The 17,072-nt window shown below is 43.0% G+C and overlaps 1 protein-coding gene across 1 annotated transcript in view; it reads right to left on the bottom strand.

Moving 5' to 3' along the window:
- The window catches only part of nmi (N-myc (and STAT) interactor), a 38,148-nt gene that overhangs the window by 14,205 nt on the left and 6,871 nt on the right, over positions 1-17,072 (bottom strand). Inside the window, exons 4-6 of the mRNA XM_067987158.1 lie at positions 5,157-5,315; positions 3,590-3,706; positions 585-759 (exon numbers count right to left, since the gene is read on the bottom strand). Of these exons, the coding sequence (XP_067843259.1) occupies positions 585-759; positions 3,590-3,706; positions 5,157-5,315 (451 nt within the window). The remainder of the gene's footprint in view (positions 1-584; positions 760-3,589; positions 3,707-5,156; positions 5,316-17,072) is intronic.

The raw sequence follows: 17,072 nt of genomic DNA, 5'->3' as shown, positions 1-17,072 counted from the left end.
ATAGCCACTCCCCTTCAATGAGGGCCATGTTTGGGGCATGCAGAGACTCTGCCCCCAACTGGCTATCTCGTGTGCTTCCATGCAAAGTCGAAGCCTGGCACATCAAGGCCTAGTTTCTATCCGTTCCAGAGGACTTCCGTCAAAGTTACGACTGTAATATGCCAGATCGGCCGTGGATTTTAAGGGACAAGGTGTCAAATAATAATTTGGGAATCAACATAGAAAGATTTTCTTCAGTCCGAGTGGGGAAAGAGAGTTGCTGCATTTTAAACAGGAATCTGTATGTTTTTAATATTTTGTTTTGTTTTAAATCATCTTCAAAGAACAAGGAGCCAGAAATTATGCATATTGTGACTGTGCAGGCATAAAAATTATCAATAAGCAACAAGAAAAAGCAACATGGAAAGGCAAGCATATGTATGAAGATGCAGCAACCTCATTTTAAAATATATCTGCATTTCTCCTGAAAATAAAATGGTCATCATGCTCTTTTAGAATGCGGTTGCTATTTTGCTAGAAATAGGGACAGTACTGCTGTGGACTTCCAGAATTTTCTATTTTAATCTTAAAGATAGCTGTATTACCTTGTTCGTCTTCAAAGGTAATTAAGGCCTGTCCGTTCTGAAGGAGCAGTGTAACTTTAGGAAGGATGGTATAGCAGCACTTTATGTTCAGGAACTCTATGCCCTCTTCATCTGTTGGCACACTTTCTTCAGACTTGGTAAACTTAACATTCTTCTCAGGTAACACTGCCTTAATCTGTACACAACAAACACTAGCTTGAAAAGTTTAACAAAAACTAGTTTCTCCAGCACTTCCAAGTTCAAACTGTTTTGTATATATTAAAAGACAGTAATATTGAGATCCACAGCTTGAGATACGAGGGTAAAAATTGGAATTTGTTGCACCCGTTTTACAGGCTTTAAATGAGCGCAATGAATCACAATTTTGGGGACCAACATCCTGCACCCCAAGGACACCTGAAAGATATCCGACCCGAAATTGGTTCGGGCCATTTAGCTGGCAGCCACCCAAAACAGGCATCTGGCCCCTTGCATATGCTAATGAGGGACCTACGCCTGCTATAGGGCCCTCCAGGAAAACTGGGCTGCCCTGATTGGAGCCGGTGTCGGGTATACTCCACTCAGATTTTCCAGGTGTGGATGTGGTCCAGCAAGGGCTACCACAAAAAATGTAAGTACATTTGTTTATAAACTCACGTGGAGCAGGAGTGCTCCCTCAGCTCCACAGCACTCCTAACGGCCACTGACGGCCGATATTGGCACCTGTCCCCCCCCCTCCCCCACCCCCCGGCATTTAACTGTGTGTCACTGTCGGCGAGGCAAACGGCCCGAAATTTAGAGATGGACAAGCTGCCTGTGGAGGTGAAACAGGTGCCGGCAGCTCACCCAAATTATTGACATGAGGCCCGAGGCCCAATTTCGGGCTGGCCTCGGGCCTACGAGTTGGGGCCTGTGCAGCGCCGATTCTGGCCCGAAAACAGGCCCAGAAGGATTTTTACCCCATGGCCTACCAAACACAAGTTAAATCAAGAGACAATTTTCCCAGTACGCCCTGGCGATGGGGAACCTTACCCCTCGACAGAGCAAATCGGAAACTTATGGGCAGCGCAACCACGATTTTTCGATATGTGTTGCTGGCAGCCAAGGCTGTTCACCACCAGCATGTGTTGGAAAATCCCCTCCCCACCGAGGATGTCACTTTTTAAAAAGTGATTAGCAGCAATATCAAAGTTTGACTCCACAAGAACTTTGGGCAGAAGTAGTCACCACTACTCACTATTATCATACCATAACATCAAACATTTTATATTTTTTGAATATTTAATTCTCATGTAATACCAATGTAAGTCTAGAGGATCCCACACAAAGATACAAATGAAACATTTGCCATAAATTGTTGAGTATTATGTACCCTGTTTATAATTCTCACCCCTTTCTCCCACTTTGGGTTTGAACTTATAGGAAAAATGTTAATATTTCAGATACATTTTAGTATCAGTTTCTAACGTGCATAAAAATACATTCTAAATTCCTTAAGTTCAAGGCTGCACACAACAACTTTGTGATGGTTTGTTGGGCTTCCACACAAAAGGTGCCATAACTGATAAAAGTACCATATTCCAGGTTCCAAAATTTTTAGAGCTGGAGAGAGCGGAAAGCCCTATTTCCACATGGGATGGGGCAGGATTTGGGGCAATGGGATTATACCCTGTTTACAGTGGCCCTTTAGATTTCATTGGGGGGTGTGAGCAGATCTTCTGTCTGCCCCCCTCCCCCTGCCATGTCAAGTTGGGGGAGTTCCAGAAAATTCCACTCTTTACTCCACCTGTAGGCCTCAGCGTAAGTCACATCAGTTGACAGCTGAGACCTGACGTGATTCCCACTGGAGCCTGTAAAAAGTATCCAACCCTTTACTAGGGAAGGGTAATTGATCCCGGAGGATCAATTTCCTCCCCAATGCGGCCCACTAGATCCACCGGGGGCAGAAGAGGTGAAGAATAGGAGTTTCTTTTGGACCTCCCCAGGGCTCCTCTTTGTTGTTGGACTGGCATGGCACCGTTTCGACATTCCAGTTGGCGGTTTGGGATGGGCACTGCCGATGTGCCATTATAGGTGTGATGTGCACGCCCCAGCCATGCAAATGATGGCATTCTTGGGATTTGGGATGGGTTCTCCGGCTTCGGGATAGAACAGGTGGGGATTCTGCCCTGCCGAACTTGCGCTGATGGAGCAAACCCGCTAGAAGTTTGGAGCCATAGACAAGTTTGTTGCATAAATCTGCCTGAAGAATTGGTGACCCCCTTACTTCAGCTTTGATTCTGTAACCTTCCTTGTTTTGTCCAGAGACTTCTACAATTCTGGACTCTTTCTCGCATCCTTCCTATGATACTTTTAGAACCATAACTGGTTACTTGTTATGGTTAGTGAGCTACGAATTCACCTCTGAACTAATAAGATGTAAAGAGGTCCACTGCCCGGTTTGCCCAGCAAATTTATCCTTAGGTCCCAGTTTTGAATCCCTGTCTGTACTAAGTTAGCTGATCTTAGTCAGAGCATTGATAAGAGGCAATGCAGTTGACCTCAATATTCCAGGATTAGGTTTGGGGAACTCCTGGTCACTATCCAGTGATCACTGCTGGTAGAATGTATGTGTGTGGATGTCAGACGAGGACAGATTCAAGCTTGCCTGTTATATCGAATACTCCGCAACACTCATTATTAACAGTCACAAATGAATGATGGACGTTGGAGTGAGGGAACAGAGGAGGGAGAAGAAGATTGGGCAAAAATAAAGAAGTGACAGAGATTTCCTCATAATGAAAGGTCCTTCTTTCACGCCCGTTCATTAACATTTACAATGGTAGGAAAAGATTTCCAACAGGGATAAGTAGGCAGCTCCTAGAAACTAGAGTAACCATAATCCCATCATTCTCAGACCACAGAGGTTTTGGACAGTCAGATGGGTAACTACGAGGTGTATTTAGATCTACTGAAAAAAATAGGATTTATTCAACAGCAAGGATGCTATTTTCCTTTCCCCTAATGACACAAGTGGTAACAGTTACCTTAAACTTAGTCTGCAGTTGGTCACAGTGAAATCGTTTATTTTGGAGCTCATTTTCAAGTTCAAGCAATTGCCTTTTTAGTGTTGAACCTTTATTCTGCTCATCAATGAGCTTCTCCTATTAAAAAAAGAAAAAATATTTTGAAGAATTATTATATATGAATTGCAGGTAAATCTCTTTTCAAGTGGCTCAACAAAATAGTGATATATAGACTCAACGTTCCCAATAAAAAGTTCCCAGCATTGCTAACAATTGATCTCCTGTAAATATGAGTGAAAACCAGTGCGGTTCTTTGTCTTTACCACAGACGTGTATTGGACCAGCCAAAATGTATACCCAACAAGCTGCAGTAGTTAAGTTTGACAAGTTCAAATGAATTCTATGTTCATCACATTAAATTTCCAGGAAGGTTCAATAAAATTTGACGAAAATGTTGAAGAAAGGTTAATTATAGCATCCACTCGATATTTTTGTGTGGTGTAGTCGCTGGACCCTGAAAGAACCACAAAAGCAGAGGCTGGATCCTTTTCATTTTTCATCAGCTGGGTGCCCGACACACGTGGAAAGCCATGACCATGTTCAAGAGCCTCCAAAGCAATTTACTGAACCAGGCTGGCTGGTCACTCAGCAACAGCTTCCTGGAGTGATTATGGACCTGCCTGGCTTAGCTATTGGATTACAGTCTAACACAGAGGATTGACTTGATTCCTAACTTCCACTGCCATCTGTCACCTCATAGCTACCTTGATTCCAAACGGATACCATCTATCTCTCTCTCCCATCCCTGCCCCTACCAGCACTGTCCTTGATTTTCCTGCCCTGGCTCCAGCAGGGAAGGCGACCAACCGTCCCGTTCCCATCCCACCGCATGTAAATGATGGTGGTGTGGTGGGGCCAGAATCTACCCAATTTGCCTGCTTTTTGCTGCTACTGCTGCCAACCCCAGGGACTGGCAAGCGATGGAAAGCAGGAGAACCAGCAGAAGGCCAGCTGAACATCCTTTCGGAAGGTTAAGGCACAGTAATGGCCACCTTTACCCCGCTTCTGGCCCCAACCACTCACCCAATGAAAGGCTTTGGCCCACTCCAAGGCCTAAAAGAAAAATTATTAGCAAATCTTCAGGGTGCTTCTGCTCCCCTTAAACCTTGTACCTCCTCTTCTGATACCACAGCAGGTGATACTGCACTGATAAATTTTGCAGCCTGGCTGCTGTAGACTCCCTCTTGGTGGTGGAGATCCTGTTAGGACCCTGCTCTGCATAACCAATGACTCACAGCCCAGGAAAATGGTCTGGGGTCACGGTGGGGTCAGATAGAAGGTTGAAGTCCCACCCTGAACTTTCTCTGGCAGCTAGCCCGCCCCAGAAGAAAATTCAGGTCTTGATGTGTGCATACGCTCTTTTTATGCAGATATTAAACCTGTTTAAACAGGTTATCGCCTAAAAATAGCACACATAGGACTTTGGTATGAGTGGTTAAGCATTCATATGTGAAATTCGTCCATCAGGCTGTCTAGCCTTAAGGTTGTATCTGAAAAAATGAAGTTCCATTCAAAAATTACTTCTTACCTTGAAGGATTGTTCTGTCTTTTGAAATTTGATCTGGAGCCTTTCATGTTCAGTATTCAGCTTGGAAAGGTGATTAGCAATTTGCTTCTTGCTCTCATCCGCATCCAGTTTTTCACAAAGTAGATCTGACTTTTCCTTTTCTATCTTGTCTATTTTCCTCTATTCAAAAAGACAAGACATGATAGTAACTTCTGAAACACCTCCTAAATCTATGACAATTTTTTTTTAAAGTATATATGAAAACCCATTTTTCTGAACTTCCAAGACTAATTATCCACTGAATGGCTGAAACTACATTTTGTACTCAATTTTTTTTTGCTGACATTAACAGGAGAAAATTTCACCCCACTAATGTAGCCTGGGTGAAGTGAGTGCACGATTATCATCACCGGGACTACTGCTCAGAGGAACAATGACCACATTTTACAGATGAAGAGGGGTGTCCAGGAGGCACCAATGCAATGGGATGCATCTGTTGACCATAAAGAGAAAACAACCTGGCAAACAAGTAGGCCGGGTTCCACTGAGGACAAAGTGGTCAATGTTTGCAGAGGTAGATCTGCTTTTGTCTGAACAATTTCTTGCAATAACTTCTAGGAATTCTTCCTAATAACATTGGAGTTGAGTATGTGAAATATATCACCCTTTGCTCTACAGTATTTCCATCACTCTGCTGCAACTCCTATGGGTTTCATATGTATAGTATAATCACTTAACTTGCCCCTCCCTCAGTGTAATAATGCAAATGGCGTTATTGCCACCTATATCCCTACAGTTAGTTTTCCTCTTGAGCCCTTCCCCTGTGTTTTCTCTATCCATGCTATGGACTCAAAAGATATGATGGTCATGTGAAAGAGGGATATTTGTCAGTGCGTGGATGCTTGAAGGGAACTGGACCCCTAGTTCAGGTAGAGGTCTGGAAATCCTTTTCTGGTCAAGTAAGAAAGCACCTCACTTGGAAGTATGTGCAGCTGTTTCTGTCCTTTGGGTCATATTTCATCCCCAGTTGTTGGTTGGGGCGTATCATGTCTCCTCGATTCATTAGGTGGAAAGCTCAGTGAGCCTTGATCCTTCTACTTGCAGAAGTCTCCACTTTCAACCTCAAGCAGAGTATCAGCATTTCAGAGGGAGAAGGCGACTGAAGTCCCAGGCCAGAATTCTGATGTGTTTGTATAGGTTGTAGGATGTAAAGATACTCTTATAGAAAAGTCTGAGTGGAGTATTTTTGTATTGTACAAAGTCCCACCACCATTATTATTCATATATACAAAAAACTGTTTTTGACATTTTTTTAATAAAGTTACATTTTTACCATGTAGGACTACTAAATCAGGTCTTCGCCTTGTTAGGCTGCTCTTTGACGTTACTGGTAGAAAGAATCATATAGAGGGTCCACTGAGATCAATTAGACTGGGGATTAGGACTGGCTTGAGAACATATATGGAGTGATTTGACCTTGGAAAATCAGACAGCCCAGACAGTAACGTGTTTTCCAGGATTTGATAGCTCTGGATTAACTCTCAGGCTGGGTCCGAAATAGTGGCTTACATTGTTTTTAAACTAGCTGCTCAAGGATGCTGTTCTAGTGACATCAGGGAATGGCCCAACAGCAGAAGTACATGGAAGATAAAAATTTATTATAAAGGTTACACAGATGGAACACACCTCATGGTTCAGATGGCTAAGAAATCAGTCAAACACTGGTTTGACTGGTACTATATCCATATTTCCATTCCCACCACTGCAAATAATGCACAGTTAACTGTTTTAGTTTAGCGAGTATTAAAACCCAGCTGGGGAATTTAAATTCAATTAGTTAAATTAAATCTGGAATTACAATACTAGTATCAGTAATGGTGGCCATGAAACTACCGGATTGTCGTAAAAACCCATCTGGTACACTGTTGTCCTTTAGGGAAGAAAACCTGCCGTCCTCACCCGGTCGGGCCTATATGTGACTCCAGACCCACAGCAATGTGGTTGATTCTTAACTGCCCTCTGAAAAGGCCTAGCAAGCCACTCAGTTGTACAATCTCGCTAAAAAAAGTCATAATAAGAACAAAACCGGACAGACAACCCGGCATCGAAACACTAGGCACCGGACACGACAAAGGCAAACCAAGCCCAGTCGACCCTGCAAAGTCCTCCTCACTAACATCTGGGGACTTGTGCCAAAATTGGGAGAGCTGTCCCACAGATGAGTCAAGCAACAGCCTGACATAGCCATACTCACAGAATCATACCTTTCAGCCAACGTCCCAGACTCTTCCATCACCATCCCCGGGTATGTCCTGTCCCACCGGCAGGACAGACCGACCAGAGGTGGCGGTACAGTGATATACAGTCAGGAGGGAGTGGCCCTGGGTGTCCTCAACATTGACTCTGGACCCCATGAAATCTCATGGCATCAGGTCAAACATGGACAAGGAAACCTCCTGCTGATTACCACCTACTGCCCTCCTTCAGTTGATGAATCAGTCCTCCTCCATGTTGAGCACCACTTGGAGGAAGCACTAAAGGTAGCAATGGCACAGAATGTACTCTGGGTGGGGGACTTCAATGTCAGTCACCAAGAGTGGCTCAGTAGCACCACTACTGACCGAGCTGGCCGAGTCCTGAAGGACATAGCTGCCAGACTGGGCCTGCGGTGAGAATCCCTACGTGGTCAGTTTTCAGTAAAATATTAAAATGTCTACGTGGCAAAGAAGCAGAATGCAAAATGGTTAGAAAGGGTTAATTAGTTAGTAACTGAGATTGGTACAGGTGGCCTGGCCTCCTGCTGGGCCATATGTTTGCGTAGTCAGCAGGTTTGCATGGTCTTAGCAATGTAGAGTCTTTGATGTGATTCAAGGACTGGTCTGAATGTCTCCATGTTTATGGCAGATCAATATAGGTAACGAGCTTAGCCAAAGTTGAAAGACATTCCAGGTTGGGAGATAAGGAACAGGGAAGAACATTCCAAGTTGGAAGGTGAGGAAGTATCCCCTTTGATGTCTAACAGCAACATGATCAGCACATGGACGATCTATGATTGGCCGGAAATAATGTAACCCTGCATGGCAACCTATGCCCGGCTTATGATTGGTGTTGACCCTCGTTAAGTATGTTCCAACCCTATTGATTTGTATAAAAACGTGTGGATTTCTGTATGTTTTTGTTCTTGCTCTGCCAGCATAGAGGGACTCTATCAGGAGTCCAAATCAATGCTGCAGACTAAGAACCCTGCTATTAAAGTTGTGATGAACTTTAAAATGTACTCGACTTCAGTTTTTACTGAACCAGACTGAGGGGAAAGAATGCGGATCGTCATTTGGTGGCCCGTACGGGGATCTTAACGGTCGTTCACCGAGAGTTCGCGGAGTAAGAGGCGGATTGTCTCAGACACGGTGGAAGGAAATGGCGCCCCGATGTAAGTAGTCTTAATTTACTACGTCGGTTTCCCTCCAATCCGTCAGTCTGACGACGAATCGTCCAATCGCTAACACTCGTGTGGCGTCCTTACAAGATTCAGGTCAGTCTGGCGAATACACAGAAATAGCAGGAAGAGGTCAGTGGTCGAATATCACTGAGGGAATAACTTGTAAGCGGTAGGTCAGTGGTTAATAGCACTGAGGGTAGTCAGGGTTTAAGTTCCTGGTGATTGGATATAAACAGGAACTATTGATAAAACTTAGATGCCGCCAAAAAGGCTCAGGAATTAATTTGGAAAAATAACAGAGGTACCACAGCCAAAGAACTAATTGCTTTATGGAGACAGTACTGTAAAAAAAAATATGGATAGAATTAAGTGACTAGACAAATGTTTAAAAGACAGAGACCCGAAAAAGAAAGGTTTTGTTGTTTAAGTGTACTGTCCCTTTAAAAAGCCTGTCTTGATCAGTGTTTTTTTTGTCGGTGTTGTGGGCCACACCCCCTTCTTACTGTGTCTTACGTGTTTTCTTCCTTTGTGTAATGTATCTGTCTTGTCGTGTGTTTAATTCTGATACTGCCGAATTAAAATTGGAGTTATTGAGGTTAAGTGACCTATTAAATTCTGGTTCTTATAAAGTGTGGGCATGTTAAATTCCAGACATGGGATCTTCAAAAAATTGGCATTTTGAATGTTTATTTTGTGATTGGCTGTGGTTTAAAAAGAGGTTAAAAATTAACAGGATACATTAAAAAAACTATCTGGTATCATTGTGATAGGAAAAGTCGGAAAGCTGGAACAGCTCGGAGCGTTGATTATAATCACATCCACTAAAAGTATGTGAAAAAATAGTGTGCAAAAATATAGTATAAAGCAATCCACAAATGTGAGAAGTAAAAAAATCAGTCAAACCTGTGTGAAGAGAAATTTTGAAGGTGTAAACTTAATCTCAAAAGGGAGAAGGATCAAGTTACTCCTACCACAAGAGCAAGTTAATATTAACCCCTTCCATCCCAAGAAGCCAGACTGTCATGCCAAGAGCAGTTCAAACAGATAGAAATGACCCAGTCGGTTGAGAACTGTCTCAGGCTTGCCCAGAACACAGGTGAACATGAGGTAATAATTGGTATAGGTTATATTAGTAAAATTGTCCCAATCACTCGGAAATGCCAAAGGCTACAATTGACTGAGATATAAGTTTTCACGCTACAGTGAAAAATTGATAAGAAAGGAATGTAAAACAAATCATATGAAAAGGAAGCATAGGTTAGACAATTGGAAGTCCATTACTTGAGCTATGTACTGACACAGGGTACTAAACGCCTATCAGTTTTACCCTGCCACAGTATGATAAGGAAGTTTTGACAAGTTCTGGGGCTATTCAATTTTATTTGAAATTAATAGTAGAATACAAGATCTGACCAAAGAGGGGAGACCTTCCCTGACAAATTATATAACTCGCATTGAGACTGCTAAGAAAACTCAACAATTAGATCAACACCTCCTAACTCAAGTGTTAAAACAAAGAGCCACATGGAATGGAGGTGGACATCGTAAAAAGAGATAGGCAAATATGGAGACGTAAAGATCTGTGATAAGTGATATAGCAACTGCCTTTGCCTCAGTTGTTAACACCATTGATTTGACAACATTAGATCAAAAGGTCAGAGATTTAGGGTCTCTCATTAAAGATATATTAAAAGATAAATGAAAATACAGATAAGGAATTGTCTGAGGATCAAATGCTGACCATATATTTGCAAAGGATAGCTACAGTGCTAGAAACACATGCCCAAACCATTAATAAATTAATAAAAGAGGAATATAACGTATCTTAGCAGGCAGCTGCTAATGATATCTGCTTAATGTGGTTACATCTTGAAAACACAGAGATTAGGACTTGGAGTTAGAAATTCCAGTCTGCAGCCCTGCGTACATCTGTATGTGGGAGAGACAGTGTTTATTTCAGACAGGCTGCGTGCTTCAGAGAGAGAGCAAGAGTGGAACTAGGCAATTTCTCTCTCCTGTTTTGTTTTCTAAATTTGTTTCGGGTATAGGGATTATTCCTTTGGATAAATAAATAATAAATGAAGATTTGACAAATTAATCACTTGGGCTCTCAAGAAGAGCCGCAATGGATTTTCTGTGTTTCTTTTAAAACAGGTGACCCTGGTTTTTTTTTTGGGACCACGTGAGTGTTGATGGTGCAGGATTACCAAGAGTAGTGACAAAGTTACGGTACAACCTTTGCTGGAGAAATTTGGTGCAGGAAACGATCCAGTGGTGTTAAAGATTTAAGACTTTAGCTGCAGACATCAGCGGATACCAAATGTCACAGCGTGGTGATATCAACCTGATTCTCTTCTTTTGAAAACATTTTGATTTGTTTTGTTTTAACCTATTTGTTGTCTTCCGAGACAGAATGCTCGAGGTGGGGAGATATGGGAATTTCTCTAAAGTCATTGAATTGGGCATGATAAAAAAATCAATCTGGCATAAATATACAATCTAGTGGAAGTCAGGAAAGTGTAGTTGAGAATAGTAAATTGATAGCTTTCTCGTGGAGATATTTGTGTCCTTGCCTATAATGAATAATGAGAAAACTACACTCAATAGCCTGGCCACTACCCTGACATCGGGACCATGCAGGGGGAGATAAGCACTCTAGACACCCCTGATCTTTTTGATAAGATAACCTGAAAACCTAAGAATGGCTACAGTGGACATAAAAGATACAAATGTATGTTGCCATCATCTGAAACGGAGATCAGGATGAAGAACATGATTACAAAGGCCTATGGCCTGGTGAGCTATTGCAACCACTCTTTAAACAAACCAGTTGCTTTTACAGGACTGAATCCTACAGGACATATGATGTGTGCCATGGAAAATGTTCGGAAATACCATGAGAATGAAGAGACTGGCCAGCAGAAAGTTAATATCCAAGAACACTAAGCTCATTCCTATGAGATGCTGCTAGTATGCGGAGATACATGAAGAAGATACATTGAAGAATGAGTCTCAGACAGGCTCAGTTACTTGACAACAGCACAACAGGAAAATGGTTAATGTGGTCCAGGCGAGTGAGAAATCCTTTTAAACAAGGCACTGACACATGGTCCATAGAGAAACCAACTAATTAATGAAACAATCAGGAAACACTGGTATCAATCAAAAGGACTGAAATTAAAGTAAAGAGGGACACAGTAATTTGGATTTCCAAAATTCAGGGTTAGGTTCCCATCAGTTAACAATAAAATTGGGAGAAACAATATTTAGAAGATATCCGCACGATGGATACAAAATTACAAGATTATGAGGGGCCCAGATAAAGTAGACAGGAAGTACCTGTTTCCCCTAGCAGAGGGTTCAAGAACTAGAGGACGTAGATTTAAGCTGATTGGCTGGAACAAAATTAAAGGGATGTGTTACTAGACATGCTGTCACTGTGTGTCCACATAGTGTTGGACACAGCCTAGAAGCACAGTGTGGGTTTAATAATACCGGTACCAATCCAGATATTAACTGTACCATGGAGGCCCTAGAGGCGGATCTAAAACCCACTTAAGTGGCATATGCCGGAGAGGGCGAATATTGTGTTACAACTAATTTTAAAACGTTTAAATATGCCAATCTAACTTGTGATATTTTAAGTCCAGAATTCTACTCCATTTCTGAAGTCCTGGTTCGGATTGGACCCGAGGAACTGGTAGAGATACACCGGCATAACCTCACCACCTTACAAGTTTCTGAGAATGTCAGAAAGGACTTAAAAGCATATCAGGACACATTTGGGTATCTGACACCCCTGTTGCCTAAATACTTGAAAGCATTGCGAATGGAGATACGCCTCTCCCAGAAGGTTTATTATAACCTACAACAGGACAATAACAACATTAAGCATGACATTGACCAAATTAAAGTCACCACCTGGTGAAATGACCTCTGGAATTTGGGACTGAATATACAGATCCATCCTTGGATTAGATTAGTTTCATATTTATTAGTCGTAGTGCAGTTTGTTGTAATGTGCTTCTTGATTTTCATTGCATGTATGTTTTCATTGCATTTCATTTCCACATCGTTCACCTGAGGAAGGAGGTAGCCTCCGAAAGCTTGTGAATTTAAAATAAAATTGCTGGACTATAACTTGGTGTTGTAAAATTGTTTACAAGTAATAAATGTAAGCAGAGGATGAAGGGTTTGGCAAAGATAGTAAAACAGAGCCTGGGTGAGAATGTCCCCATTGTCTCTGTGGTTTCAACTAAGAACACATCTTAATGGTACCGGGAGTAGCACCCGCTGGGGTAAGGTGCATGTAAAAGGGAAGACAATTATAGTTTGATAGGATTATCAGATGCTCTGCCTCTCTTCCACCCGGACTGGTGGCCAACACGAAGGGAACCTGGTTAAGATGAGGTACAGCATCTAACGGGATATTGTAGGGAGAATTTGGATTAAGGGTTATAATGGGGAGGGCACCAATTCACAGGTGTAAAATGGTCTGAAAGGTACCATTCAGTCTAGTTAGGCTGGAAACAAAATATAAAGCACCATGGGATATTTGACTATGTTAGCCTTTTCAAACTAACATGAATAGGTTTAGCTGACCAAGGACATTCGCAACTTACTTGAGAGATGTTTAGAAGGAGTCTGTTCCTGAGAACAGATAAGAGTACAAAGGCGTATTGATGAAACATGTCTATGTTCTATTGGGACTTCTCTAGTTCAAGGGCTAGTCATATTCATTGTTATAATTCTTATAGTTTATTGCTTACTTAAATGTTGCTGCACTGCAGAACCTGCAGAACCAGTGAGCACCGTAATAATTGGTTATCATGAAATGATAAAAGGGGGGAATGAGAATCCCTACGTGGTCAGTTTTCAGTAAAATATTAAAATGTCTACGTGGCAAAGAAGCAGAATGCAAAATGGTTAGAAAGGGTTAATTAGTTAGTAACTGAGATTGATACAGGTGGCCTGGCCTCCTGCTGGGCCATATGTTTGCGTAGTCAGCAGGTTTGCATGGTCTTAGCAATGTAGAGTCTTTGATGTGATTCAAGGACTGGTCTGAATGTCTCCATGTTTATGGCAGATCAATATAGGTAACGAGCTTAGCCAAAGTTGAAAGACATTCCAGGTTGGGAGATAAGGAACAGAAGGAACAGGGAAGAACATTCCAAGTTGGAAGGTGAGGAAGTATCCCCTTTGATGTCTAACAGCAACATGATCAGCACATGGACGATCTATGATTGGCCGGAAATAATGTAACCCCGCATGGCAACCTATGCCCGGCTTATGATTGGTGTTGACCCTCGTTAAGTATGTTCCAACCCTATTGATTTGTATAAAAACGTGTGGATTTCTGTATGTTTCTTGTTCTTGCTCTGCCAGCATAGAGGGACTCTATCAGGAGTCCAAATCAATGCTGCAAACTAAGAACCCTGCTATTAAAGTTGTGATGAACTTTAAAATGTACTCGACTTCAGTTTTTACTGAACCAGACTGAGGGGAAAGAATGCGGATCGTCATTGGCAGGTGGTAAGTGAACCAACACGTGGCAAAAACTTACTTGACCTCGTCCTCACCAATATACCTGTTGCAAATGCATCTGTCCATGACAGTATTGGTAGGAGTAACCACCGCACAGTCCTCGTGGAGATGAAGTCCTGTCTTCGCACTGAGGACACCATCCAACGTGTTCTGTGGCACTATCACCGTTCTAAATGGGATAGATTCAGAACAGATCTGGCAGCTCAAAACTGGGCATCTATGAGGCACTGTGGGCCATCAGCAGCAGCAGAATTGTATTCCAGCACAATCTGTAACCTCATAGTCTGGCATATTCCTCACTCTACATTACCAACAAGCCAGGGGATCAACCCTAGTTCAATGAGGAGTGTAGAAGAGCATGCCAGGAGCAGCACCAGGTGTACCTAAAAATGAGGTGCCAACCTGGTGAAGCTACAACTCATGCATGCTAAACAGCTGAAGCAACATGCTATAGACAGAGCTAAGCGATTCCACAACCAACAGATCAGATCAAAGCTCTGCAGTCTTGCCACATCCAGCCGTGAATGGTGGTGGACAATTAAACAACTAACAGGAGGAGGAGGCTCTGTAAACTGCCCCATCCTCAATGATGGTGGAGTCCAGCATGTGAGTGCAAAAGACAAGGCTGAAGCGTTAGCAACCATCTTCAGCCAAAAGTGCCGAGTGGATGATCCATCTCGGCCTCCTCCAGATATCCCCACCATCACAGAAGCCAGTCGTCAGCCAATTCGATTCATTCCATATATCATCAAAAAACGGCTGAGTGCACCGGATACAGCAAAGGCTATGGGCCCCGACAACATCCCGACTGTAGTGCTGAGGACTTGTGCTCCAGAACTAGCTGCACCTCTAGCCAAGCTGTTCCAGTACAGCTACAACACTGGCACCTACCCGACAATGTGGAAAATTGCCCAGGTATGTCCTGTGCACAAAAAGCAGGACAAATCCAATCCGGCCAATTACCGACCCATCAATCCACTCTCAAACATCAGCAAAGTGATGGAAGGTGTCATCGACAGTGCTATCAAGCAGCACTTACTCACCAATAACCTACTCACTGATGCTCAGTTTGGGTTCCGCCAGGACCACTCGGCTCCAGACCTCATCACAGCCTTGGTCCAAACATGGACAAAAGTGCTGAATTCCAGAGGTGAGGTAAGAGTGACTGCCCTTGACATCAAGGCAGCATTTGACCGAGTGTGGCACCAAGGAGCCCTAGTAAAATCGAAGTCAATGGGTATCAGGGGGAAAACTCTCCAGTGGCTGGAGTCATACCTAACAGAAAGGAAGATGGTAGTGGTTGTTGGAGGCCAATCATCTCAGCCCCAGGACATTGCTGCAGGAGTTCCTCAGGGCAGTGTCCTTGGCCCAACCATCTTCAGCTGCTTCAATAATGACCTTCCCTCCATCATAAGTTCAGAAATGGGGATGTTCGCTGATGACTGCACAGTGTTCAATTCCATTCGCAACCCCTCAAATAATGAAGCAGTCCGTGCCCACATGCAGCAAGACCTGGACAACATCCAGGCTTGGACTGATAAGTGGCAAGTAACATTCACACCAGGCAAGTGCCAGGCAATGACCATCTCCAACAAGAGAGTCTAACCACCTCCCCTTGACATTCAACGGCATTACCATCGCCGAATCCCCCACCATCAACATCCTGGGGGTCACCACTGACCAGAAACTTAACTGGACCAGCCATATAATACTGTGGCTACAAGAGCAGGTCAGAGGCTGGGTATTCTGCAGTGAGTGACTCACCTTCCTGACTCCCCAAAGCCTTTCCACCATCTACAAGGCAAAAGTCAGGAGTGTGATGGAATACTCTCCACTTGCCTGGATGAGTGCAGCTCCAACAACACTCAAGAAGCTTGACACCATCCAGGACAAGCAGCCCGCTTGATTGGCACCCCATCCACCACACTAAACATTCACTCCCTTCACCACCGGCGCACTGTGGCTGCAGTGTGTACCATCTACAGGATGCACTGCAGCAACTCGCCAAGGCTTCTTCAACAGCACCTCCCAAACCCACAATCTCTACCACCTAGAAGGACAAGAGCAGCAAGCACATGGGAACAACACCACCTGCACATTCCCCTCCAAGTCACACACCATCCCGACTTGGAAATATATTGCCGTTCCTTCATTGTTGCTGGGTCAAAATCCTGGAGCTCTCTTCCTAACAGCACTGTGGGAGAACCTTCACCACACGGGCTGCAGTGGTTCAAGAAGGCGGCTCACCGCCACCTTCTCAAGGGCAATTAGGGATGGGCAATAAATGCTGGCCTCGCCAGCGACGCCCACATCCCGTGAACGAATAAATAGGGTGGTGGAAGCAGATTCAATAGTATCTTTCAAAAGGGAATTGGATATATACTTGAAAAAGAAAAATTTGCAGGGCTATATGGAAAGAGCAGGGGAGTGGGACTAATTGTATAGCTCTTTCAAAGAGCCGGCACTGGCTCGATGGGTTGAATGGCCTCCTTCTGTGCTGTATGATTCTATATTGTGAAATATTGGTAACTAATGTATTATTATGTTCATACATGAAACTTCTTTGTCAGATATTATTTATTTTAAAGAGGCTAATAATATCTTTGTAAAAATAGCAAAAAGAATTTCACATGAACACGTTAATATCTTTCTTCCAATATAACACAACACAATTTCACCACATATGGGTAACTTAAAGCAGTCCAACTACTTCGAATTGGAAATAGTATTTTTTGAAATTACTTTTGTACTATTTATAAGTACATTAAAATGTGCAGAATCAATTACACTCATAAGAGAAATTCACCTTTTTACTCCAAAAAATGACATGATAAAAAATCTCTGTTGCATTTATGCGTAATCAGTTATGACTACAAGATCACAACAAATGGATAAAATCAGTCAGTTTGTTGGCTCTTTTTGGGGAGAGCCCCAAACCTATGCTCATGACTCCA

This window comes from Heptranchias perlo, chromosome 7 (assembly GCF_035084215.1).
Source record: "Heptranchias perlo isolate sHepPer1 chromosome 7, sHepPer1.hap1, whole genome shotgun sequence".
Classification (NCBI taxonomy): Eukaryota; Metazoa; Chordata; class Chondrichthyes; order Hexanchiformes; family Hexanchidae; genus Heptranchias; species Heptranchias perlo.
The sequence above is the reverse complement of the archived record's forward strand: the minus strand, read 5'-3'. Positions and strand labels throughout refer to the sequence as shown.